The sequence below is a fragment of the Oryzias latipes genome, chromosome 10 (genome assembly GCF_053564925.1).
Source record: "Oryzias latipes strain Hd-rR chromosome 10, Olatipes_Hd-rR_3.1".
NCBI classification, from domain to species: Eukaryota; Metazoa; Chordata; class Actinopteri; order Beloniformes; family Adrianichthyidae; genus Oryzias; species Oryzias latipes.
In genome coordinates, this window is record NC_136246.1 from 21,056,837 (window position 1) to 21,082,535 (window position 25,699).

Genomic DNA, 25,699 nt, shown 5'->3' on the forward strand with positions numbered 1-25,699 from the left:
GTGGGATTATATAGATTTGCTTCCTTCCACTTCTTTTCAAGCAATTCATTAAATAAACTTCACATTTAATGGATTAAATATTTAATTTATTGAATCAATATAATGTATGATTAGTAATTATAATCGCATAATTTACATGAGCATGTATAAACTATATATCCCTTAGTTTTCCTTATTCATTTTCCAGTTAAGTAATTACTAATCATCTTAGGTTTTCTATATCTATTTAGAGATATATATCTCTACTTTGTCTTCTTATGCATTTTTTAATAAAGTTCTTTTGTTTTAATTGCTGGAAATAAATCGATCAATGATTTGAAAAGATACCAGCAGGGGGCGATCATGTCCCACAAACTAGAAGACTTAAATAGGCCAAATGGTTGTCTAACTTTCCTTTCACTTTTAGTTAAAGTTTACTTTAAAAAATATATATATACCAAAAAACACTTTTAAGGCTCAGTTAAATTGAAAAGAGGGATAAAGTGTTCAAACTAATACCCCTCAGGAGCTCACTCTTAATGATTTTTGAGGAGGTTTTTGGATTTCCTCCAAGTCTAAGCTGGAATGTTGTAATGCAGCACAAAAGGGTTAAAGCTCATGTGTGAAACTCGAGACACTTCCTGGTGAATGCAGGTTGCCTCTGCCTAACTCTTCAGACTGCTTCCATGCGGGTGTATGTCGTCATCATGCACGGGTCAACTTCTTGTAACGCGCCAGCGCGCCTCGGGAGATCGCGCTGCGCCATGGCGACACCGCAGTCCCGCATTTCCTAAAAGTGGAGTTTAAGGAGATCACTCCACCAGACAACAGAGCTGCAAATGAGTAAGTTACTGACAGATCAGATGTGATACTTTTTCTTTTTTAAAGTCGGACAAACATCAGCTCGCATGCGCGTGTATTTCCTGTTGTTGTCTGACGTATGCAGCCAGGTGAATCAGGTGAATCAACACCTGTAACTCGCGGCTCAGATGTTGGGAAAAACTCGCTCCTCATTCGTATTAAATGACAAGAATCTGACGTAATTTTTATTTATTTATTTTTTAGGAGACTTTAAGGGGTAATAAACTAAATTTCTGACAACGTCTTGTCTCTCCTGCAGCATGACGGATTTACTTTCCAAAATGGACCAGCTGTCTCTAATGGCCTTGTTAAAATGCCCCCTCTGTTTGGAGAAGCTGGACGCCTCAGCCAGGGTCCTGCCCTGCCAGCACACCTTCTGCGTGTCCTGCCTGCAGAGGCAGGAGGCGGCGCACGCGCAGCTGCTCTGCCCAGAGTGTGGCGCCCCTGTGCCGGTCAAGACGGTGCAGGAGCTCCCGGAAAACCTCCTGCTGGTGCAGCTCCTACAGGGGCTGCAGACTCCCAGAAACTCGCAAAGAGTCCACCATCCGCCATCCTCAGCCAGAGGCAGTGAAGATCAACAGCTGGGAGATAGTCAGGGACACAGTGAGGTCAGTGCATGACCCTCACATTTACTCTGTGTTTTCTTTTTAACTGACAGGAACTCTGACTGACCTTTGCTGTTTCTCCTGGGTTAACCTTCAGTCTTTATGCTACTATAACTCTCTCACATTAAGATTTCTCCCCAAAATAGTGCTTTGGAGTTTTCCAATGCAAATACAGTAGTTTACTTTATCATGCATGTGCCCACTAAAACCTCAATAAAAAGAAGTACAAGCTTTTAAGACCCGCTACAAGAAAAATTGTGTTTTTTTGTGTTTTGAACACATTTTTGTAAAATTTGTCTCATGATGGAGGATATGTATTAAGAGAATTAAACTAAAATTGCATTTCTGAGTATTTCTTTTTCCAAATAGCTGTGAATCAGTAGCAGACCAAAAATGCAGTTTGTAAAAAAGTTGTTTTTGTTTCATGCAAACTACAATGTGCTCCCTTCTGATTCATCCACTTGTAGACGATTGTATCCACGTAGATCTTCCTTTTCCTCGTCCGAGCTGGCATCTAACTCAAAACTGTACAGCTGGATGTCTGCAATATTGCTCCCCACTTTTGTAGCACCAGTGATATTAGGTTGGGGTTGTAAGCTAGCAGAAGAGCACATATAAAGACGGTTGACGGGAAGTGGGAGCGGGCTTACTCCTCATCAACTCAGAGTTGATCTTCTGATGAACTCTTGCCAGTCTGCCGAAGCTTTATCCAAGAAAACAGCACACTTTTCTTTATTTTGACTAAAAACGATATAATTATAATTAAAAGACCACTGGGAAGGTCTTGAAAATAGATCAAAAGATGATCTGAGTAGGACTTTAAAAAAAAAATTGTCAAATCAAATGTTTTCTTATTTTTATTGGAGGTAGTGTTAATCCTACCATTCACAGTTGGACATCCTGGTTGTAATCCCAGGATGAGGATTTGTTTGAATACTCTCCGTGTGCATTGGTTCTCTCAGGACACTTCAGCTTCGAATAGTCATAATAGGTTGGTAGGTCACTCTAAATGACCTCATAGGAGTGTGTGCACTTGTTTGTTTGTGTTGTCACTGACTGAAGACCTTGTATTTACTGACTATCTTACATAGATTATCTTTTATCTCCTAGATCTCATTTATCTAGGTTATTAGGTCCCCGAGGTGTCAAGATTTCCTCTGAAAGTAAAGAGCCCAAAGTGTTAAACCCTGCCTCATTCCAGTATCATTCTTGCACCATACTGTTCAATTAATGCAATGCAGCTAAACAGGAATTGTTCTATCTGGCTGCAAAGAGAGAACTGTGATTCATTCCTTCATAGAACATGTTCCCCACTACTACACACTACACTGGTTGCGCTACACTAAACCTTACAACCTGCTTCTATGAGTCCTGCATGCATATCCTTAATGTCTGTTCACATTTTAATGTGCGACTTATGTGCTACACACCATAGTAGATCCAACCTTTAATCGTTCTCTTTTGTTCTGGAACTCTTTTGGCTCTCAAATACCACCTCTCTGGCATATCAGCATGGACAGAATCAATCATGTGACTCTCACAGCGTCAGTCAATGAGGCTTTCATTAGTCATTTTGGTTTCACAAAAGTCTAATTGAACACATTAGGTTGGGGATTTAGAAGGTGTGTCATTATTTTTTTGTTCATGCATGGTCACAAAAGGATTTTAAACATTCAAAAAAGAAGAAAAAAAGAAAGTAAAAGATGAAGTCACTGAGTGACTTCACCAGAAGGTCCAAAAAAACATCAATATCCCACAATACTTGTGAGGGTAATGTTATTGTTGTGCAGCTGGATGCTGTAACTCTGCTGCTGAGTTTATTCCCAGTTGACTAAAATGAGTTGTTAGCAACAGTCCAATACAAAACCAGTTACCTGGAAAATTACACAACATTCCAGGCAGGGTTCCCTATTTTTTAATGAATCCCAACCAATGCATCTTTATCCCTTTCTCTAAAAGAAGCTATTTTGGTGGGGTGGGGGGTCTTGTCGGCCTTGTCCTGTGGGGGGGCATTCTGGGGGAGGGGCGCTATTGGTACGGGGCAGGGGGGGTTGACGGGTCGGGGTCTCCGCTGAGGCCATCGGCGGTTTCCCCGGCCGGTTGGCTGCCTCGGTCCCGTCGAGGCCGGGCCAGAGCTCTTTTAGGGCCGGCGTTTGGGGGTGGGGGCCTGGACTTGCTCCGGGGGGGGCGGCGCTTTCTGGCTCCTCTCTCTCTCTCTGTGTGTGTGTGTGTGGGGGGGGGGGTGCTGGGCCTGGGGTGTCGGCGCCTCCGGGGGTGGGGCCCCTGGGCTGGGTGGGCCTGGCCCCCTTGCTGGGGGGGGGGTCGGGGGACAGCTGTTTGACCACCGGGGGGACAGTCTATCAGCTGTCCCCAACTTACCCCCTTCCTCATATAACTTCATAATAGGGTGAGGGGGTGGGGGGCTTAGCCTTGGGGGGGGGGTTTACTAGGCAGTGGCCCCCCTCCTATGGTTGCCGTATGGAGTGGGCCCCCCCTCTTTCGGTTTTATTTGCACCTTAGACATGTAGGGCCCTTGGTAGGGGGGGTGCTTGGACATCACTGCCAGCAAGCAGCGGATGTCCTCCTAGCACCCTACCCGCCAATTTTAACCGCACCTTAGACATTTAGGGCCCCTTGGTGGGGAGGGTGAGGGGACGTCACTGTGAGTAATCAGGAGATGTCCCCTTAGTGCCCTACCCGCCAATTTTAACTGCACCCCCCTTAGTACACACACCCCTCCCCCCTCAATATATACATCCCAACATAAACACACACACACATGCACACACACACCCTCTCAAACACACATACACGCACACACATTTTGCAAGGAAGGTGGGACCTGGGTCCATCTGTCCCCTGCCTCTTCCCTGGTGGGGGGTACGGGCCCCTTTGCAACGGCGGCCGTGTCCCCGGGGTGCCGGCTTCCTGGGCCCGGCGGTGCTCTCTCCGCGCGGTGGGGGGGTTCACATTACATCTGAGCCGGGGGTGTCTGGTCCCTGGGGGGTGGGTTCTGGTCCTCGCTCCTGAGTGCTGGGCCCCGCCAAATTTCCAACTGTGGCCGAGCCTGGTCGGGCCATATTTACAACAACCCTTGTGGGCCCTCTTTTTTCCCCGGGGTTCCCCCCTCCTGGGCGGGGGCGGCGGGCCCCTGCCTCGCTCCTCCCTGGACCAACCGTGGGCCGGGCGGATGGCTGCCTGGAGTGCGGAGCGGGTCTCCCTTGGGGGGTCCTGGCTCGTATCTGGGGTTGGGGCGGGGGGAGGCCCGGAACTCCTGGGTGGTGGTGGGGTGGTCGTTTGGGGCTGTGGGCGTCCTTCTCCGGTGGGGCCCTGCGTTGGGTTCTCCCGGCGCGGCGGGGGGGCTGCTCTCCTTGTTGGGCTGGGGCGGCGCTCTCTTTCCCTCCGTGCCTCCCTGGCCTCTGGCTCTGGGGGCCTTGCGGCGGCCCTGCTGGCCCTGGCCTGGGTGGCGGGCTTGGTCGCCCGGGCGGCGGTTGTTCCCTGCCGGTTCCCGTGTGGCGTTGGGGGGATTCCGGCTGCCGCTGCTGCTGCGGTGGGGGTCTTGGGGTGGGGATGGCTGGGCACGTTCCACGTTCCACCACCCATTTTAGAAGAACATAAACACTCACCTGAGCACTGGTGTTAGCTCACCTTTGCACTAACAGTTTGCATGACTGAATGACTGAAATATTTCACACTAGTTGGTTTTAAGGCATAAGTATGCGTGTAAACACTATCTGTTTTGTGTACATGTCGACAGGTGGACATTTTTGCAGCTAGCAGGTGTGTTTAATACATTTCAGTGTGTGTGTGGACAGGCTCCGCCCCTTTTTTGTTTTGTTTTTTTGTTTTTACTGCATTTGAACCTTACCATAATGATTAACAACCAGTAAACTTGTTGCTTTATGCTGCTTCATGGTCTTATCCCCCTTCCCCTCCTATTATCACCCTCCTACCCCCCCCCTCTCTCTAACGTCCCTCTCTCTTCTTCCCCTCTTACCTTTTCCGTCCGGTCCAACACCAAAGATTTTCAGACATGATTGAAATTAATAAAGTCTGGCCTCAATTACAAAAGGGGTTTATTCAGACATACTTTTGGTTTGTCTGAAGATTAATAACCCCTCTTGTTAAAGTAAAATATGTCCAACACAAGAGGCCCTCAGCTCTCATCTGTCTGCCCAGCTGTTGGACAGGACAAGTTAAAATAATAAAAAAAAAAAAAATAAATAAATAAAAGAAGTTATTTAAATTGTTACCTTATCAGGGTTTCATTGTTTTGCAATATATCTCAAAAGTTATGCAACAAAAAACACAAAAAAAGTATTGTAATATAGTGATATTCAGTGCAATTTTTACATTACTGCTCCATCAATCAATCAAGCAAGCAAGAAATAAATCAATCACACTTTATTCATAAAGCACTTTTAATATAAAAGCATAGCACAAAGTGCTTTACATTGAAACAAAACAAAATAATATAAAAACAAGCATGAAAATTAAAATAAACAAGCACAAAATAAAATAAAAAAAGGGATCCCCTCCCCTACCGTAAAATATAAATGAGAATGAAAAATTAAACATTATGATAAAAGCAATAAACAATAAAACATTGAAATAAGGTAAATTAAAATAACGGGCTGAAAATCTAGTTTAAGTTCATAAAACAAGATAAAATGGACAAATAAATAAATATCAATAAATGAATAACTAAACAAGTAAAGCCAGGTTAAAAAGATGGGTCTTTAGCCTTTTTTTAAAGCATTAATGCTCCCTGCGGCATCTCCAGCAATTTCAAACACAAATACAAGTACGTTTGTTCTTAAATGTCAGAACACTGTAAATGTATTTTTAGAGTAAAATATTATGTAGAAAGATTTTGAGTTGCCTAAATAGATTTGATTAGGAAATCTTAATCTTAAAAGTATGTTAAATATTTGGTCTATTTCCCTTTCAGCAACTAAAACATTTTGAGGCAATAAAGAGATTTTTTGTTTTTTGTTTTTATGGTGAGAATTCTTGTTTTTGTTTTGAATGAAATTTCCTCCCTTGTTCAGTTGTGATCACTAGTTATGTTAAAACATGTTTTTCATAAGCAGAGAATGTTGTTTTTTGAATAAAGATATGAAAATCACTTAATGTTTATGAAGATTGTAGGTTGATATTTTCAAAGATTATGTTTTTTTTTCTATCCAGTGGAAACAGACTTAAATTAAGGTTGTCATGATTATTTAACACCTCTACTGTTCTTAATTTTTAATAAAATCCAAGATGTGGGGTTTTAGTTTTAGAAATTCCTCTTTCCAACACATCTGTCTTTGACATTAAAGCGTTTTTGGATTATCCGTTGGTTTGACATTAACAATTATTATTATTTTTTAAATTTCCTGATTGATAAAAAGTTAGCGAGTTAGCCACTTTTTTAGCATTGTCAATAAAAAGAAATAAAACAAAACCAACCTTGCAATACCTTGCAGACTGTGTAAACCAAGATTATGACTTTTAACATACAGTTAACCTACTTAATTCTCACTCATCTTAACCAAAAATAATTTTCTTTCACTTCCCAGCCTGCTCACAGAACATCAATGCATAACCAACTAGATGATGCATCAGCAGAGACGGACGTCAATCCTGCAAAATGCATCGGTCCAAACCACAAAGAGGACGACAGCTGGCAACATGCAGACCTCAGTGAGCGCAGCACGCCTCTTTGCAGGGCGATGTGCGACTTCATTCCAGAAAAGATGAATGCGGAAGATAATAAATACTGTCTCAGCTTTTGCAAGGTCTGCACCTCACATTATTGCTATTGCAGAAGTAAAAAAGAACTTTTTTTGTGTGCATATACTTCAAACATACTAAAGCTTAGGCAGTTATCTGGACTGTCCCATCAGGCAGATGAAACTCTGTTCTTAAAAGGAACCTAAAACAAGTTAGGCAAAACTCACACATTTTTATTTTGTGATTCAAAGAGATAGTGCTTTGCTAAAATATGTGACTAATTTAAATGGAAGGTGTCAGAAATGTATTTGTACATGCAATCAGATAAGAATGTTTGATGTATGAAAGAGAAGAAAATCTAGTAGAAATCTTAGAAAGTGTCATCAATCATAATCGCTTTCTGGTTGCGGTCTTTCTGTTCTTAAGTTCACATTTTTCTTCTATGATGCAAAATTGTTGGATCTTCTTGCATGTTCTGGGCTTTGATGTTTGTCCAAAAACAGAGATGGTGCTTACTTTCAGGAACTTTCAGGGATGTTGCTCTTCCTAAAGTTTTTCCTAGTTGGATTTGGAGTATTGGTGCTAAATATGGGATGTAAAAGCTATTCTTTCTTGTTCTGTAGACTGATTTATTTAAAAAAGGGGCCATTCTCCAAACCTTTTCTGACTTTATCTCATCCTTAAACCTGTTTTGGAGTTTTAAATGACTTTATGACTCTTCTTATTATCTAACAATTCATATTTAATCTCAACTATTTAACAGGCATAAATGTGGTTTATGTAATAACCCTAATTTGCATATACAAAAATGTGATCAGTTGAGAAAGATTATTGATCTAAGTTTAACATTTTAAATAATTAAATAAGAACTATAGACCCCTTTTCCAAAAAATAGAATATAATGTAAAAGTGTATTCATTTCTATATATAGACATTTAGAAGTGCTATTTTTGACTGTTTAATGTGATCATAACCTATATGTTTTTTTCAAAAACAGAAGTATTGTAATTTTCTGAAATTCTGTTTTCGTGGGTTTTATGAGCTGCAACTCCAATTTATGTAAAAATAAACAAATAAATGCAAATACTTGAAATCAATAAACAATAGGCCCAGAATATAGATTCTATGAAGGTTTTAATTTTTGAATGGAATTATGAAAATGAATATACTATTCCATAATAATCTATTTTTTAAAGGGTCTATTCTTTCATAAAGAGTTAAATGTAGAAAATCCCATTATAATCAAGAGCACAAACAAAAAAAGACGTTATATAAATTATGATTTGCAGTAAGAGCTTATGTTTTCATCCAGCTGAAATCCCACACAAGTATTGGTTGTGAGTTTTCTGTAGTTTGTGCTAAAATAAACTAAATTCCTTTGGCTTAAACGCGCCGGTCAGAGCTTTTTTGTTCACTCTCAGCTACAAACTGAGCTGAAGGCTCAGGCCAGAGCTGCAGAGATTGTTACTTACCCTGATGGATCACTGTTACATAAGGGTTTCTGTTCTTGTGTGCTCTCCATGAAAGCACACATGAGCCTGCGGTCCTCTCTTAATGCAGGTGGTCAAATGGTTTGAGAGGCTGGCCTCAGAGAGCCTGGGAGTCACTGAGGGAGCTGATGTCACATGTTGTCAGAAACACGGGGCTCGGAGTTTCTTTGCGGAGTGCTCATTGTCTTCAGCCAGCGCTCTCTACTTCAAGCATCTGGTGTTTTTTGTGCGCCTCTAACTTATTTCTGGTTTGCAGGGGGACGTTTTGACTATTTTCAGACAAGCGGATGAGCACTGGGTTGAAGCCAAGCTTGGGGAAAAAGTTGGATATTGTCCTCTGCAGTTCTTAGAGGTAAGCTGTTCCTTCCTTTTTTATCAAACTGTACAGATGATGTCGGCTGATGTCACTGATGTAATGGATGCAGCCTCGACTTCCATCAACGGGATTTACCCAAGAACGCGTGCCTCCGACGCACCGAGGCAGAAAGTCCGTCTGTGAAGTCCTGCCGTGTCTGCAGCTGCTCATTAGCGTGTGACTGTGTGGCTTACTCAGGTTTACGAGGCTCGCTGAGCTGGCTGCTGTCATGCTGTCATTTGTTTGACTCAGTGTGTTCTGCCTGAAGGAATTAACTTCATGCATGCTGGAGGGGAGAGAGTTGTTTGTTGCTCTCACAGTTGCTCCACATTCTCTTTTACTCACCTCACAAATCAGTATTTTATTGGTTTCTTCTTTTCTTTAACTGGAACACTTGTGCATTCTCACGTTTTCACATAAAAACTTCTTTGTATGTCTTGCCTTAGTTCAGGGGTTTGCAACCTGAGACTCTGGAGCAATGTGCGGCTCTTTTACCCCTCCATTATAGCTCTTTTTCTTCAAAAAATGCAAATGATTTAAATAAATAATGTTTTTTTTGTTGTTGTTTTGGTTAATTTCTTTTAGTTAATAATGATTCATTATTTATTTAACATGTCAGAAAACTGAGCATAATGATAGTAAAAGGTTTAATCTATTATCAGATTGATTTATTCTTAGAAGAAGCTTAAAGCACATCTAGATTTTTTAGAAATTGGATTCTACACCAATGTTATCATGTTAATATTTGATAGTAAAAGAAAAAAAGGATGAAAGTGAACCAAGTCTAACCTGCTGTCAAAAAATAAATAAATTAAAATTTCTAAATAAAAAACTTTTATAATTCAATTAGTGCAAATAATAAAACACTATGTATTTCTAAATTAAAGGTTTAATAATCACAAAAACACAGAAACGAACCCAAATGGTTCTTTAAGCATTAAAGGTTGCAGACCCCTACCTTAGTTACCTCAGGTTTTTTTCCCCACCTTCCTCCTCATCTCAGAGCATTTTTTTCCCTCCTTGTGTCGTGTTCCGAGTGAAAGCATTAACCCTGCCTGAGCCTGCCTATCTGTTTGGTTACTTTGCTCATCCACTGGTACCTATCATGCCTGTGTGGCTCAGCCCGTTTTACCAACAAGTTTTAGTTAGAAGTGGGAGTGTTTGGACAGCTGCATAGCTCATCAGCTGGAGCAGAGATCTGCAGATTCGATGGGCAGGTACAAAAACTCAGAAGGGATTTTCTCAGTTTCTCGGTTCTCGGTTAGGAATGTGTGATTGGATTTTCCCTAAAGCTCAGAGCTTAATGCATTGATGTTTTCCAGCCGAACTCTGCTGCTGCTAAGCTACTAAAAAGGAGGACTCGAAGTGATAGTGACTCAGCAGAATCCCAGCATCACACTGAGAGGGCCACTGATGCACCTAACCGGACCTCCCATTACGGAGTCCCTCAAGTCCTGGTGAAGACTCTCGTTATAAAAACTCCGACTCTCCCCACTCTGAGGAAACAGCCTTCAGCCAGCAGCAACTTCCATCACACAAACATCAGCACTTCCAATGGCTTCAGCCGTCAGGGTCAGCCTCAGCGCTTCCCGCTACCCTCTGCTGAACTGAGGCACTCTCATCACTCCAGAGTGAGTGTTCGACGATCAAGCCGGCACTCCGACTCGCATCGACAGCACTTACAGGTGAGTGGCATGCCCCTCTTTCATGCTGGGCTTCCTTTTGCTCTAGGATTTGGTGACATCTGTACTTTGATTCTGTCGTAGAATAATGACTGACTTCACTGAAGCCATTTAGTTTGTGAAAATCAAACCGGTTTTTCAAGCAATGATATGTGTGGAGGGAATCCTCAGCATCTTGTCTTAGTCATTAGACATTCTCAGTAAAGCAACAAAAGAAAAGGGATGCAGGTTTGACTATTTCTTTGAAATGGCCTTTTTTTAATACAAGTCTTGAGAAAAGGAGCCAAGTTTTTCTTTCATCTGGTTACCGTCCAGAAGGGTGTGTGCATTTCTTTTCCTGTCATTAGCTCAGCTGGTGTTTCTTTTTTGTAGCCTTGTAAAAACATGATTAAAACTTTTTCTAAAACATGTCCAAGTTCCAGCTTTTGCATTTATCATAACGTTAAACAAGTCTCTGCTTGTGATTTAGAGCTTTTATGTCTTAACCTCTGAGTCAGGTTTGACCAGCTGGTTGTGTCGACGGGAAAAGAACTGGATGGAAAATGATACATTTTTTCCTCCCACTTTGGTTATTAGAAGCATCGTGATGAACAAAACATGTTACCCAAAGACATTGTTTTACTTCATTTAAAAAAACAACAACTGCGACGTTAAAAATGTCCCTTGATTTTGTTGGCATTTCTTAGTTTTCCTGTTCATTTAGGAACGTCAGGACAAAAGAATCCCATCAACCATGCAGGTTTAGGAGAAAAGAAATTAAGACTTAAGATAAGGAAGGCAAAATGGGTGAGATAAAATGGGAAAACAGGGGGGAACAAAGGGCTTGGAGTTGAAAAGAATTAAAAGTTACAGGCTACAAAAATGCGAAACACAAGAGGGAGAAAGAAGGAGGAGGACAAATGAGAAATAGATGTAGGGAGTGGGAGGCTAGAACAGTCCCTCTGTGTGTCTACTTATCTCTCTCATGCTGATGATGATGAGTCACTTGTGAAGTCGGTTACATAACAGAGCCCTATCCCCTGCCTTCAAACTCCTTCCCCTTCACTAAGCAGGTAACACTCGCACATCAGTGGGCAACTTATGGCAGACAAGCCACACACTCCTGTTTTTTTTTGAAGGCGTGCGTCCCTGAAGCTGATGCTGAGCCTTCCCAGTGACCAAGCCAGCGTTATTCTTAGCATTACTTTCCGTCAGCTCTCACCTCTGGCTCTGCTGTTTGACAGAGAGCTGCAGCTTCCCTCCCACTGTGGCTTAAATAATGCACATCATGTGAATATTGGCATGGTTATGTAAGAGAAGAAAAAAAAACATTTAGGAAAGAGAAGAACCAAAACGGTTCAGTACCGAGTCATTCTTCACTCTTTGAACAAACTGTCTAGCTGTTGTTAATCTTAAAACTGATAATTCAGGTGGAAATCAGCAGAAAAAGACAGAAATGTACTTTTTTTTAGAACAGTCCGTAAATCTATGTGATGAGTTTCATGTTTCAAAAATGTCAGAGAAAATCAGAGAATTAACAAACTGAGATGGGGTTGGATTATTTTTTATTTACATCTAATGACTTGAGTTTGCTGCTTTAACCTCCACTCCTGCTGTGTGTTGCTAATAAACAGCAAACCATTAAATACAGGACATATTTTAATTTAGCATCACTGTAGAGCTTTCACTATTAAACTTTCCTCTTCATTAAACTTTCTTGTTTCGCTTATTTTAATCTTGAATTCGAATAAACTAATGAACTCGTTTGAAAGCCTTGGTAGTGGTGCAAACGATGATATCCCTACACACAGTGGTAAAACAACAACTGTAAATTTACACGCTGAAAATCCCAACAAACAAAAACATTTCCCGTCTCTTACAGAAGTTACTGACTTCAAAAATAAAAAGCATAAATTGTTCCCCAAGTTTAGATTCTAACATTGCTGAAAATAAATCACAAACACGTCACATAAATGGCGCTGAAAATCACCTTGAATAGAAAAAAACATTGAAGATTTAATGTCATTCTTTTCCTTGCCTGAGCTGACCTCTGCCTCAAAACTGTACGGCTGGATGGCTCAACAATTCTGTTAGGCTAGGGTTATGAGGGGCTGTAAGATAGCATGTAAACAGATGGATGATGGGAAGGGGTGGACTTACTCTGCTGCGCCAACAATGCCGCCCCAGAGGTAAATTTCTAATGAACTCCTAAAGCTCTACAGAAACTATGTCAGAGAAAACAACACAAGTTTTTATAATTTTGGCTAAAAACAACATAATTATAATTAAAAAAAACACTGGGAACGTCTTTTACAAGAGATTAAAAGATGATTGGAGTAGGACTTTAAAGAAATCCTGCTTGGCAACACGGTAAGGTAAATGGTTTGCTGGTGCATGAAGGATTTCTATGGAGCAGCTTTAGGAAGAGGTTATCATTTGGGTGGGATAAAAGTTTAATTCTAACTTTGTTGTTCTTTTTCAGTAATAACTTTAACGAGGAAATTTTAAAAATGCATTAATAGCTGCAAGTTCCATGCTTCTGGTCTGACAATAAATGGAAACATAAAAAAAAAATTGATTTTCAAAAGCAAAACTCGTAAAGTCTTTGATTTATAACCGACACGTTGATAAATCGGTTATTACTTAATAATGTTTATTTAACAGGTACTACATGCATATTTCTTAATTCATGGGGAAACAAGCTTCTTTGCCTTCATAGCTCCCATTAAATAGTTCGCAACAAACAGAGAAATATAGTAAAATGCTTAGAAGGGATCTGGAAATAAATCACCAGCTGCACATAGAATTTAATTTTTGTTTGCTCAACTTACATAAAAGAACAGAGAAGCGTCATACATTTAGGCATTTGAACATTTTGGCAAGGTTTGTAAACAAAAACTACCATAAGGTAGGTCAATTCACTAAAATTCAAAGCAAAAAAAAGCCACTAGGTGGCTGGCGACACAAAAAAGTTAGTCCTTGTTAACTTTAACCATGTGACTTTTTAACAAAAGCAAATATACTTGCAGTTTAGTTGACACCTCTGTCAGCATCTTAAAACCTCAGCTATAAATAAATTAGACTGAAATTGAATTGGTAATAACTGTTCTGAGTTTCAGTTTTGTGAACAATTTATTTTTAGATTTTATTGAAAGAGATTTTGAAGTATTGCCTTTTGAATGACTGTCAAATCCTCTATTGATCAGGCTATTCGTCAATATTGAGAAGAATCAAGGCTGAATGCCATCACATTTATCAAAAATGGCTACAACCGCTGACTAACGGGAGATGTCACCGCACAGTTTGTCCCTCTATAAAAAGTCACTGATGTTCACAGGCATAAATGCCGGAGCTGCTTTCATGTCAGTAGCTGACAAAATGTATTAACTGATGCTGTGGTGCATGGGGGAATCCTTCCTCATCATCCTTTTTCTGCTGCTTTCAGTTTTATGTTGTCTAGAATGAATTGAAATGAATGGTTTTCATTGGTTAGAGGTTTCTAAATAACTGTGTAGCACCTTAAAGTCCCACTTTGATTATCTTTTGTTTAATTGTTCCCAGTGGTCTTTCAATATGATTATGCCATTTTTTGCCAAAATAAAAAAACTGTCGTTTTTTTTAGTACATAGTTTCTGCAGCTCGGCAGGAGTTTATTAGAAATTCATGACTATTTATGCACTTTTGGTTGCGGAGTAAGCCTGCCACTACGTCCCATCATCTATTTGTTTACACTCTCTCCTGCTTACAGCCACTTACAACCTTAACCTAACATCACTAGTTCAACAAAAATGGCGAGCAATATTGGAGTTATCCAGTTGAACAGTTCAGAACCAGAAACCAGCTCAGAAGAGGAAAAAGAAGGCGTACATGAATCTTTTTGTTTGCACGTGAATCCATCACAATGGAGTGGAGCAAGGAGCTTGTTGCTTGCCGTAGTAGCTTCTACATCACATCTCCAAGCTTTTTCAAATGTCATTTTTTGTGTGCTCCTGATTCACAAAAATTTGAATAAAGAAATACTCAGAACTACAATTTTAAGCCAAATATTCTTTATAAATATAAATGGACTGGGTTCTTATAACCCAGACTAATTTTTCCTGAAAAGAGAAATATGTGGAACCACAGACGAAGTGGTTCACAGAACACATTTCTGATGTTCTTCTATTACATTGACGTTACCATGGATTGTTATGGGATTAAGACAAAATAGTAAGTAGTGCCTAATTGGTGTCAAGAAAATGTCAGCTTTAATAATGAATATAATTAGGATGTGCGTACTGCAAATGGGTTCAGTGGCAATTCCAAATGTGTAAATTCATTTAGCTTAATGATTAATGATTGGGGAAAAAAAGAGTAATAGTGAAAACTTGAAATCTCACCTTGCTCGATGGCAAGTTAAAGAACGGGAAAGTTACACATTTTCCCTTCATGCTCAGAGGATGTACAGTCATTTGAGAGAGACCACAAAAAACAGCAGCAGCAGCTGCAGATGATGCTGGCATGATGTCACAGTGATTCAAGATCAAACTGGACAGGAATCAAAATGTCACACACTAACTGGCCAGGCTTGTCCTGAGTTTCTAAAGAGGAGTGCAGAAATGTTTGGCAGACTCAACTCAAAAATGCTCTTTGCAGTGGCTGCTGACCAAACTGAAGCTGGTTGAGGTCGCTCACAACGGCATCACTTGACAAGAATTCAGGATTTTTTTCAAAATATTTGAAATTCATTGTTAAATGTTAAAAATGATGGGTAGAAGTCAAAATGTCACTAATGTTAAAAACTTTAAAATAATAATAATAAGAAAAATCTGGATTTTAATGTATTTGGTATAATATTTCTTATAAGCCAAAAAAAGATAAAAACTCCACTTTTTAAATTTAAAGTAATTTTTTAATGTTATTTATAAACAAAAAATAGTGATTAATTAATATCCTTTTTTGGACAGAATGCACATTTTATTCCACATAGGAAAGTTAGGATTACGAAAGTTTATAAACGGTTCAAAAAAACAGTTTACTTGGAATATATGAATATTGAACAAAATGCTATTTATTTGTGTCATTTCTTTGAAAAAAAAAACAAAATTAGATGTTGATTAATAATCTAAATGTTAAAGGAGACAACAGATGCAATTAAACATGCTTTTTAGAGGAGCCCACACCTAATGACTGAAATGATGTGTCATTATAGTGTGGGAGGGCTGGCAGAGTAGTTAAAAATAATACCTCCTCCTGGCTCTTTAACTGCTGTGGAAAATGTTAATAGGGTAAGGAATTTTAGTTAGACTTTATTTCAGACGTAACAGCTTCATCTTTACAAATACTTTTATCCAAGATAACATTTGCAAAATCTTTTATTTTCTAAGGAATTACTGAACAGAGTTATCTGTTTCCACAAAATAACTGTTTTTTTATCCAAAGAAGACTTGACAATAAACACAGAACTTTCTTCTTTTCAGCACTTGAAGGATTTAGACAGCTGTTGTTGTGACTTGGTTCTTGATAATTTACTGATTTTTAAATCAGTAAAGAAGTTTTCTCTATAAAGACTTGTCTTGCCAATCACATTGGCTTTTTACACTGGCATAGGTCATTGACCCATCTTTTAGCATAGTTTTCATAAAAAAATGAATGTAAAGGTTTCAAAAAGTTTTTAACTTTGATATTTTTAGTTTAAAACAAACATAGCAAAAGTTATGACACATAATGGTGATATTTTTGGATTAAATCATTTGACATTTAAGTGGAGCGCCCCCTGTTTTTTAGGCATATTTTCACATTGTTTGGACATTTTTTAATTTTTAATTTTTATTTTGTCTCTAAATATTTGATCTTTTGTGAGAAAACAAATTATTTGAATTTTGGGGATATTTGTAGTGAAAAAACTAAATGTACCACTCTGAATTTCGTTTTTTGGACAGTTTCAAGTTCATTGTGGAATTATAGTGTAATATAATCAAAAATATACCAGTAAAAAAAGAAGCTGGGGTTGTATTCAAAAGATTGATATCAAGCATTGCCATAAAAAACTGTTTTAAAATCAAATATTTTAGCAAATTGCAAAGTAGAAAAATGCTCAAAAAGGCCTCAGACTACCAAGTGTTAATAACAACAAAAAATATTGTTAAGTGTCTGTACAATTTGCCAGAAAGTGTTATATCTGACAGGAAGACAGATCTGCCAAAACACTCTTTCGTGCAGCAAGGATTTTAAAGTCTCTGACTGAATGAGCTCCTCAGTCCATCCTCCTCTCACCCACCACAGTCACAGACTCTAGGGGATATCCCAAAACAGGGCTGGATCTCTGGACCAGTTTGTTGATCCTCTTCCCGTTCCTGTCAGTGTATCCTTCACCCAGCAGCTCACACTGTAGAAGAGGGTTGAAGCAAAAACGGCATGATAAAAAGCTCTTTAAGAGTCCTGCAAACTCTGATGGACCTCAGTCTCCTCAGCCTCTCCTGTGATCTCCAATTGCTTTTTTAAGCTGCAAATTTGCTTTTTTTTGATAAGCCACTACAGCTGATCGAGTACCCACAGATCACTTGTGGAAAATAGCCTAAAAAGGAGCAGCATGCATTCCACTTCACTATTATATGATTAAAAAAAAGTCCATGTCTGTCAAAAACATGTTACTTATGAGAGACAAAATGTCCAACCAAAATGCCTGTTGGGTACCGCTCAACCAGTTACAGCCAGTGTAAGCTGGAAATAAAAGGGGTTACCAGCAGCATTTCTTTTTTAACAATTATAGCTGAAAGCTGGATGTAGGATTTAAATGAAGAACTATGAAAAACAGGACTGAACTGTTTTAAAATGACTAAACTGATAACCGAAACACAAAAAAAGAGCTGGGGACAGAGGATGTGGAGAACTCTCACAATGAAGTGGTGCAAGAAAATTAAGCCGAGTAGGAATTTTTAATGACTGCAAAAATGGCAGATGTAAACTCATTAAAAATGATTCAAAGGTGGACTTTTATTCAAAACATAAAGTAATAATTAATGAATGACCAATGCTGAACAACACATCTTTATTGAGAATTTTATAACTAAAAGAAGAAAAGGAGGACTTTTTGTCACGGTTGTGGGGTGGCTTGAGAGCCGGTTGGACCCAGTAGGAGAGGCAGAGGCACGAGGATCAGGGACTAGGGGTTTTAATAAACAAAAACCAAACACAAAGCGCTGCAGAGCAGGATTTCTGAACAAACAAAACTTACTTGACGTGGCGAGGAACATGAAACATGGAACGTGGCAAGAGACAGCATGACATGAAAAACCATGACAAGACTAATGAACCAGCACAGGAGGAAGGCAAAGACATGACTTAAATACAGACAGGGCAGACAAGACACAGGTGAACACGATCAGGGCAGATGGGGACCAAAGGAAGTAAAACTCAAGAAAACAGACGAGACAGGGGAACTTTCAAAATAAAACAGGAAACAGAAACAAACAAGACAGAACAAGGACGAAAAACAAGACAACAAACCCAAACCATGACACTTTTTATATTAAAGTCACTACGATTTTTGTCCAGAAGGAGAGACAAATGGATTTCATTTACAGGTAAGGTTCTGACTAGTGTATGTGTGTGTGGTAGGGGTGTGTGTATGAGAACATCCTCCACTACACTGTCTGTTATAGTCTGTAGCATTCAGCTTGGTGTGTTTTGAAGGTTTTGGTCAAACATGTGTGTGCAGTTAATGGTCAATCACTTAGAATCAACAGCACAGTATTCGAGTCTGGAGCAAACAGCTGAACTCTAAAGTGCTTCTGCCGATCAGACCTTTCACTCTCATGCAAGGACTGATTTGCATGGAGTGTTGATCACTTTACACATAGAAACAAGAAGCCACTTCCTCATTCTCCCTATTTTCTGACAGATGCGCCGTCTATACCCAATGAAAATCATGTTTTTCGTCTTTGTAACATGTGCTTGTAGGATTTTTCTCATGGAGAACATATACAAAAGAATTTAAGAATAAAACTTTATTTCTGAGTATTTCTTTATTCAATCAGGTGCAGATTAAAAAATACAGTCTCAAAAAGTTCTCAGTTGTGACGCAGGAACTGCAACAGAGGAGCCAAAGTCTCCCTTCTCCGCTCCATTCTGATGGATCCACTTGCAGACAAAATAGATCCATGTACCTGTATGTCTTCACTTTCACTGTCTGAGCTGGCATCTGGTTAAAAAAGTTACAGCTGGATATCTCCAATATTGCTCGCCATTTTTGTTGCTCCGCTAATGTTAGCGTGGGGTTGTGAGGGGCTGTAAGCCAGAGGAAAAGAGTGTAAATAGATGGATGATGGGGTATCGGCGGAGGCTTACTTCTGCTTCAACAGTCCCGCCCACAACTCAGACGCAAATGTCTAAACAAACTCCTGTCACTCTGCAGAAACTATATCCTTGAAAATGACACAGGTTGTTTAGATTTAGGCTAAAAATGACATAATCATAATTAAGAAACCACTTGGAAGGCTTTTACAATATATCAAAATCTATAAACTTGGTGTATAAAACAAAATTTCAATCCCAAATTTAAACTGGTTTTCAAAAAAAAAAAGAGGAAAAAAAACTGAATCAAAAGTTAATGTGCTTTAGACAAGAACCAACAGTTAGTCTTAAAAACTTTTCAAAATGTGTTTTTAAACATCTTCACGATTTAAGTTTAATATTTACATTTTTTTGTTAACTGGTTTGTCAATCGTATTTTTCTCCATACAGTCTACAAGCAGTTCAACAAAAATAGCAGATAATTGTAATTATTGTCTCTTTTTATAATATATTAAACAGATGTTTAATCTTTTAAATGAAAGGTTTTTGTTCTACACTCTCTGCTAGGTTAGTGCTTGTTCGAAGCACCTAGGCGTTGCGTGACTGAGAGTGACTCGTGTTTTTTGTAAAAAGAAGCAAAGACTACGGAAAGGACAGAGGTTGTGGGGGGAAAAAAACAAGTAAATAATTTAACATATGAAGATATCTGTTTTTTTTTCTTCTAGCAACTGATGTTTTTTGCAAGAAGCCAGAACTTTTTTTGTAAAAGCTGTGGTAGTTTATAAATCTGCTTTTTCACCCCCCAGTTAAATCTGTGCCTAAAATTCTATACTGTACTTTTAAAAAAAAAATCAAAAACAGGATCTGATGCTTTTAAATTCTCTTTCACGGAAGGTGGATGGCTGCTGAAACATAACCTTTCCATTTTTTTTTTGCAGCCGTCTATTGCTGGTTACTTCTTTTTTTATTACTGCTCTATACCCTTAAAGGTTTGTGAGAATGAAGGGTAGCATAATACCAGGAGGACTGCAGGAACCAGGCACATAAAGTGCATCAAGGGAACACCATGCCCACGGGCAAGCATAAATACTTGAAGTAGTCTTTGAGTGGTGGGGCTATGAATAGCAGTGCATGAACTAACGTCATGGCAACAATAATGGGCTGTAGCAAAGATATTTCTTACCCTTTTAAGAAAATCTGTAGGAAAGCTTTATGTGTGACGAGGCTGTTTGATCCTAAGAGGAAACCAACCAGGTAAATCAAAACATAAAATTTTTTTATTTTATTTTTCAAGTAAGTAAAGGAGTTTGGCTGGGACTCCCTATAGTCACAGATTCTGTAAGTTGTCTAACTTGAAAACATGAGAGGTTTGTGACATTGATCATAGATGCACTTCAACTGTAAGAGACAAAAAAAGAATCCAGGAAATCAAATTATGCAGTTTAAAAAAAAAGTATGGAAAAAGATGTTTGTTTTACATCTAGATTGCTAATGTTTGGACCAATGTAGAAAAAAAATCCTATAAAAAACTCATTTGTAATTGCAGTTTTTATGAACCGTGACATAGTTTCCTCTATTGTTTGAAATGAGTAATTTTAGACCAAAAATCAGCTTAGTTTGGGGTTACGGTCTGAAAACATGACCTGTAAATGCAGTCTTCATTTGATCGTTCATCTAAACCCTGAATAACTGAGCTTTGTGGTGTTTGGAATTGTCCCGCTAGAAAAAGACTGAGTTTGTGTTTCTTTTTCCATTTATACATGGCTGCCAAAGAACCTCAATAAAGCGAATTACTCATACAGGAAATTGGACCAAAATTCCTTTATAGCTATGTAAGAAACTAAAAACATTCATGACTACTTTTAAAAAAGGAGGAGGTGTAACCTGTAGTTTAGACTTAATTCTGGTTGAGCAATTGCCATTTCTTATATGTATTCACACAAAATGAACTATACTTGGATGTGGTTTTGCTTATTTAATGTCTATGCCTTGTGCTTTGCTTTCTACATGATAATTACAAATTGTTTGCATTTCAGAGTGAGATAAAGATGACCAGTGAAACCCCACCCACGATCACCATGGCTCTGTTGAACCCTCAGATGACCTCTGCCTCTACAGACAGCAAGAACTCCTCCACACAGCAGCTCTCTATCAGTGTGTGAGTCACAGTGGTTGTTAACACTATATTAATGGTGTGAAAATAGATCTTATGTGTAAGAAAAGGATGGAAAGAAAGTTTTGGTCACAAAAGGTGACAGCCACTCACCGGATGGGAACCTAATGTGTGACTCAACAGGTGTGCCGTCCTGTACAACTACAAACCCAGACGAGCAGAGGAACTGGAGCTGAGGAAAGGAGAGATGGTGGGGGTGTACGGAAAGTTCAAAGAGGGATGGTTGCGTGGGTTGTCGCTCAGAACAGGCAAAGTGGGCATTCTGCCTAGCAACTACGTCACACCTGTGCTCAGGTGAGAGGCTGGGATGTGTGTGAGTGCGGATTAAGAAAAAAAATGTCAGTTTAGGTCTAACAGGCCAAAGAGGACATACTGTTAATGTTAGGTTGGGGGTGTGAGGGGCTGTAAGCTAGCTGGGGAGAGTGTAATCAAAGGGATGGTGGGAAGTCAGGGCAGGCTAATTTAGTCCTGCCCACAACGTAGAGGCAAATTTCTAATGAACAACTGCCACTCTGCAAAAACAATGTCCTAGAAGACGTTGTTTTTTGTAATAATCGCTAAAAACAGCATTAATGATAATTAAAAGACCACTGAGAACACTTTTAAAGTAGATCAAAAGATGATCAGAGTGGGACTTTAAAAATTCCTCCCTAAGTGGCAGTATCACAGTGTGACTGATTAAAATGTCTTAGTATACTATGGAGACTCCTTTATGCTAATATTTCTGCTTGCTCACCTACAGAACCTCGGCCAGACTCCTGGAGACCAAGACAGCTAATGCATCCTTACAGTACAACCCAGCAACTGGGAAGAAACCCACAGCTGCAAACAATCCCGCTGTGGTCCTTGCATTTGACAGGGTGAATGGTGATGGAGCATCGTACTCAGCGGGACAAGTTCCATCTGTGGCAAATGGATCTCAGCATGCAAAGCCATCTTTTTATGGAAGCTCTCAAGGTTGGGACACAGTGAGGCGTATATTTAACCCGCACAGAAGTGAGTCCAAGGCAGCTGTCTATTCAGATTTTCATTGTGTTATAGATTTTACAATGTTTGATGTCTGTATTTATTTTTTACCTCCTTTTCAGGCTCAAACTACGCCTCTCAGCTGTCCACTTTGAACGTCCCATCCAACTCGCAACACTTTGCCCAGGTCCAGGCATCAGGCTACTCACCCGCCCTGCAGAGGAAGAAGAACAACAGCCTCTTATCCAACCCAATCAAAGCTTTGAGTCGGATGACTGAGCCTGTAGCACCCTCTGCTGCTGGAGTGCTGAAAGATAGAGAATTTACCTCCCATGAATCAACATTTCAGCATTACAGGCAGCCTACAGTTGCACCTCAGTCTATTCTGGTTAAACCGGACACACACAAGTGTAGTTCCAACAAGGTAATATTATGCTTCCAATTTCCTTTAAATGCCTCAGTTTTGCTTAGTCATACCTGCTATGGAGGGTTTTAACAATCGTGTTTTCACAGCCTCAGAAATCAGTGCGGTTTGTCACAGAAGAAGACTCCCCGCCCCCAAGACGTCGTACGTCCTCATGGTCGTCCGGAACCCAGATTGGCCGTCCTGGGCCACGTCCTTTAGAAGTTTGGGCCCCGTCTCTCACCTTGGGGAGAGACGGACCGGGGATCATTCTCAAGGAAGGAAGAAGTCCTGTTTTCAGAAGAGGCCTGGAAACAGCCATTTCAGATGTGAAAAACACAAAACCACTACCTTCACAGCCACCACTGTCCGCCCTGTCATTTCAGTACAGTCCCAGCAGGTGAGCTGAACATATGCCCCTAACCAAAGTGTGTCATGCACATACTTAAACACATACAATAAACAAGTAAACAAAAAAATAATTTCTCCTACTAAAATCAATATACTCAGAGATGGATCTGTGTGTTAGACCTAGATTGAAATTTAAATAGAGATGAGTCAGACTTTTAAGTATTTCTTTTCTTTCAGACACAGGATGACCGCGACACATTTAGCCCAAACAGACTCTGAAATCAGCCTGCTTCAAGGAGAGATGGTCCTCGTACACAGGCCTCAAGCTGATGGCCGGGTGCTTCTTACTCAAGAGAGCACTGGGCAGACAGGTGTATTCCACAGCGGTGTTCTTCAGTGCCTTGAGAGGCTCAGCTGACTGTGTATTTCTTTTGTAATAATGTACATTTGCACAATTCTTTGCATTCAAACTGCCAAACAACTTGATAGAACTGAACAATTGGATGTTTAAGGCCCAAAGATAAATGAAAGGTCATTGTTTTGGTCCTGACTGCCAATGCGAATGTGTGTAAATTCACTGGCGATGTTTTAATGTCCCTCAGTATGTGTGACCCCTTCTGTCAAATGTTGTTGTGACATATTCTGTTCTAAGATAAGTGTTTCTTGTTCCAAAACTGTTACACCATGTGTTGAGTGCCTTTGTCAAAACCTACAAAGGAAACTATTTGTATTAAATATGTCTAGAGGAATCTTGAGGTAAAGTATCTATACCGCCTACGTGTTCATAAAGTATACTTCCAAACCATTTGTAGTTGGGTATTTTTTATGTGGACCACAAAGAACTTGTTAATTGGCAGCTCTGAAAATCAGAAATCTTTACTGCATATTTTTTAAACTTAAACTCCAATAATCTTTTGATTTATTTTAAAAGCGTTCCCAGTGGTCTTTTAATTATGATTTTGACCAAAAGTAGGACATAATTTCTGCAGAGGGGCAGTACTTCTTTAGAAATTCTCCTCTGAGTTGTGGGTGGGACTATTGGCGCAGGGTAATCCTACCCTGACTTCCTGCCATCCGTTTGATTATACACTCTCTCTCCAGCTAGCCTATAGCCTCTCACACCCTCAACCTAGAATTACCGGTGCAGCAAAAATTGCAAGCAATATTGGATCTATCGAGCCGTAACGTTTTCAATGAGAAGCCAGCTCAGACAAGGGGGATTTAGTCAAAGGTGGATCTATTTGTCTGCAAGTGTATGGTATGCATTAGAATGGAGTGTGGCAGGGATCTTGTGGCCCACAGAGTGTATGTCAAAGCTACAAGCTTTTAGAAGATTGCATTTTTTTTCCAGCTGCTCCTGATTCACAATGATTTATATAAAATGGATTAAACATTTGGTTATTATATGTCCCCAATCATCAGAAAAATGCCACAAGAGCATGTTAAAAACACCAAAAATATGATTTTCATTGAAGTGGATCTTTAAGTTCAGTTTGATTTAAAAGGAGCTGGCATATAAAATGTTAAACCTCATTTTTGTTCAATTTCTGCCATTAAAATTTTGTAATAGCCTACCAATTGTAACTACTACACACCTAATAAATGTTAAAACTAAGACAGTAGCAGTTTTGGGGGTAAAGTATTTAAAATGTGAGAACAAGAAGCAAATTTTACTACATATAAGTACAAGAATACTGTAGTTGTCAAGCATTCAGGAAAATTGGAAAAATAGAAATTTGAAGTCAGGGAGACTGAAATAATATACTGACATTTGAGATCTATTATGAGATAGATTTTGCAAACCCCATAATGTGACAGCTTCGTCACACGAAGAGTATGAAAATGCCGTTGAAATATATGATTTTAACTAGAGCATTACCAATCAAAAAGGTGATAAATTAGACAATTTGACTAGAATATTTAAGTATCTTACAGACGACAATATATCAAGCAAAATGAGAAGTCACTGAACTTAAGTGGGTCAGTACCACATTTAATTGCAGCAGGAAGTGGGTGCAATCTGTTTAGCACAGCAAATAAATGAATTTTTTTCCACTTTGTTTCTAATCTCTAAATCTCTGTGTGTTAACCATTGAAAGTTGAGATCAAAGATAACAAGTTCAAAATGTTTTTTGCTTACTTTATATTTTTTCCACTTTTGACCTGACAGTTTGCCTTTCTAAATTTGCTCATCCTCACCTCTTAGAGTTCAGTAGTGTAACTTTCTGAAATGAACAGAATACTTTGAAAGCTAGCTGGGGAGAGATGGACCAGGGATCATTCTCAAGGAAGGAAGAAGTCCTGTTCTCAGAAGAGGCCTGGAAACAGCCATTTCAGATGTGATGCTTTTCACAGCAGCTCGCACAAGTTCTTTTCAAAATAAAATACACCTTTTGTGTCAAATAGGAAAATAAAATACACCTTTTGTGTCAAATAGGATCCTCCTGCTGCAGCATATTTACTAAAATTAGAATTACAGGAAACCAAAATCCAAAGTGGAATTTATTTAATTATGACTTTGGTGCACCTTCATTTTTCTCTTTCATTTTACTATCATATAAACATAGATCCATTTTTTTTCATCTATTACTGCTTTAAGCTTACATCAATAATACACTCTTACCATATTTTTTCTCTGTTATCTGACATGTTAAAATTCTAAATGTAAATGACTTTTTTTATATTTGTGTATTTGTTGTTATTTATATCAAAAAGTGACAACGGAGGGATGAAAGGGGCCACATTGTTATGGTGTCTCTGTCAGTTTCCTCCCCCTCCTGCTCTACTCCTGACTCCACCAGCTGTGACCAATCCACCTCACCACCTACTGCAGCTCCAAAAGGAGACCCAGCTACAGTATTCA

The 25,699-nt window shown here is 39.3% G+C and overlaps 1 protein-coding gene across 3 annotated transcripts; it reads left to right on the forward strand.

Moving 5' to 3' along the window:
- Positions 1-342: 342 nt before the first annotated feature.
- sh3rf2 (SH3 domain containing ring finger 2) lies at positions 343-23,641 on the forward strand. Of its 3 annotated transcripts, none has more exons than XM_011480284.4 (11): positions 343-822; positions 1,100-1,448; positions 7,010-7,228; positions 8,910-9,005; positions 10,331-10,693; positions 20,980-21,101; positions 21,240-21,410; positions 21,859-22,112; positions 22,205-22,506; positions 22,596-22,885; positions 23,074-23,641. In XM_011480284.4, the coding sequence occupies exons 2-11, from the start codon at positions 1,101-1,103 to the stop codon at positions 23,252-23,254; spliced, it is 2,346 nt and encodes a 781-aa protein (XP_011478586.1). In that variant the 5' UTR covers positions 343-822; position 1,100; the 3' UTR covers positions 23,255-23,641. The 3 variants fall into 3 exon arrangements, with proteins under 3 accessions (XP_011478586.1, XP_078810412.1, XP_078810413.1); XM_078954286.1 differs by lacking the exon at positions 343-822 and adding an exon at positions 888-1,018; XM_078954287.1 differs by lacking the exons at positions 343-822; positions 7,010-7,228 and adding an exon at positions 889-1,018.
- The last annotated feature ends 2,058 nt before the right edge of the window (positions 23,642-25,699 follow it).

Coding starts and splice junctions, on each gene's coding strand:
- sh3rf2 (XM_078954286.1), top strand. CDS start 969: ATGTTGGGAAAAACTCGCTCCTCATTCGTATTAAATGACAAGAATCTG. Junction 10,694..20,979: donor CGCATCGACAGCACTTACAG/GTGAGTGGCATG, acceptor TTTGCATTTCAG/AGTGAGATAAAGATGACCAG. Junction 22,113..22,204: donor TATATTTAACCCGCACAGAA/GTGAGTCCAAGG, acceptor CCTCCTTTTCAG/GCTCAAACTACGCCTCTCAG.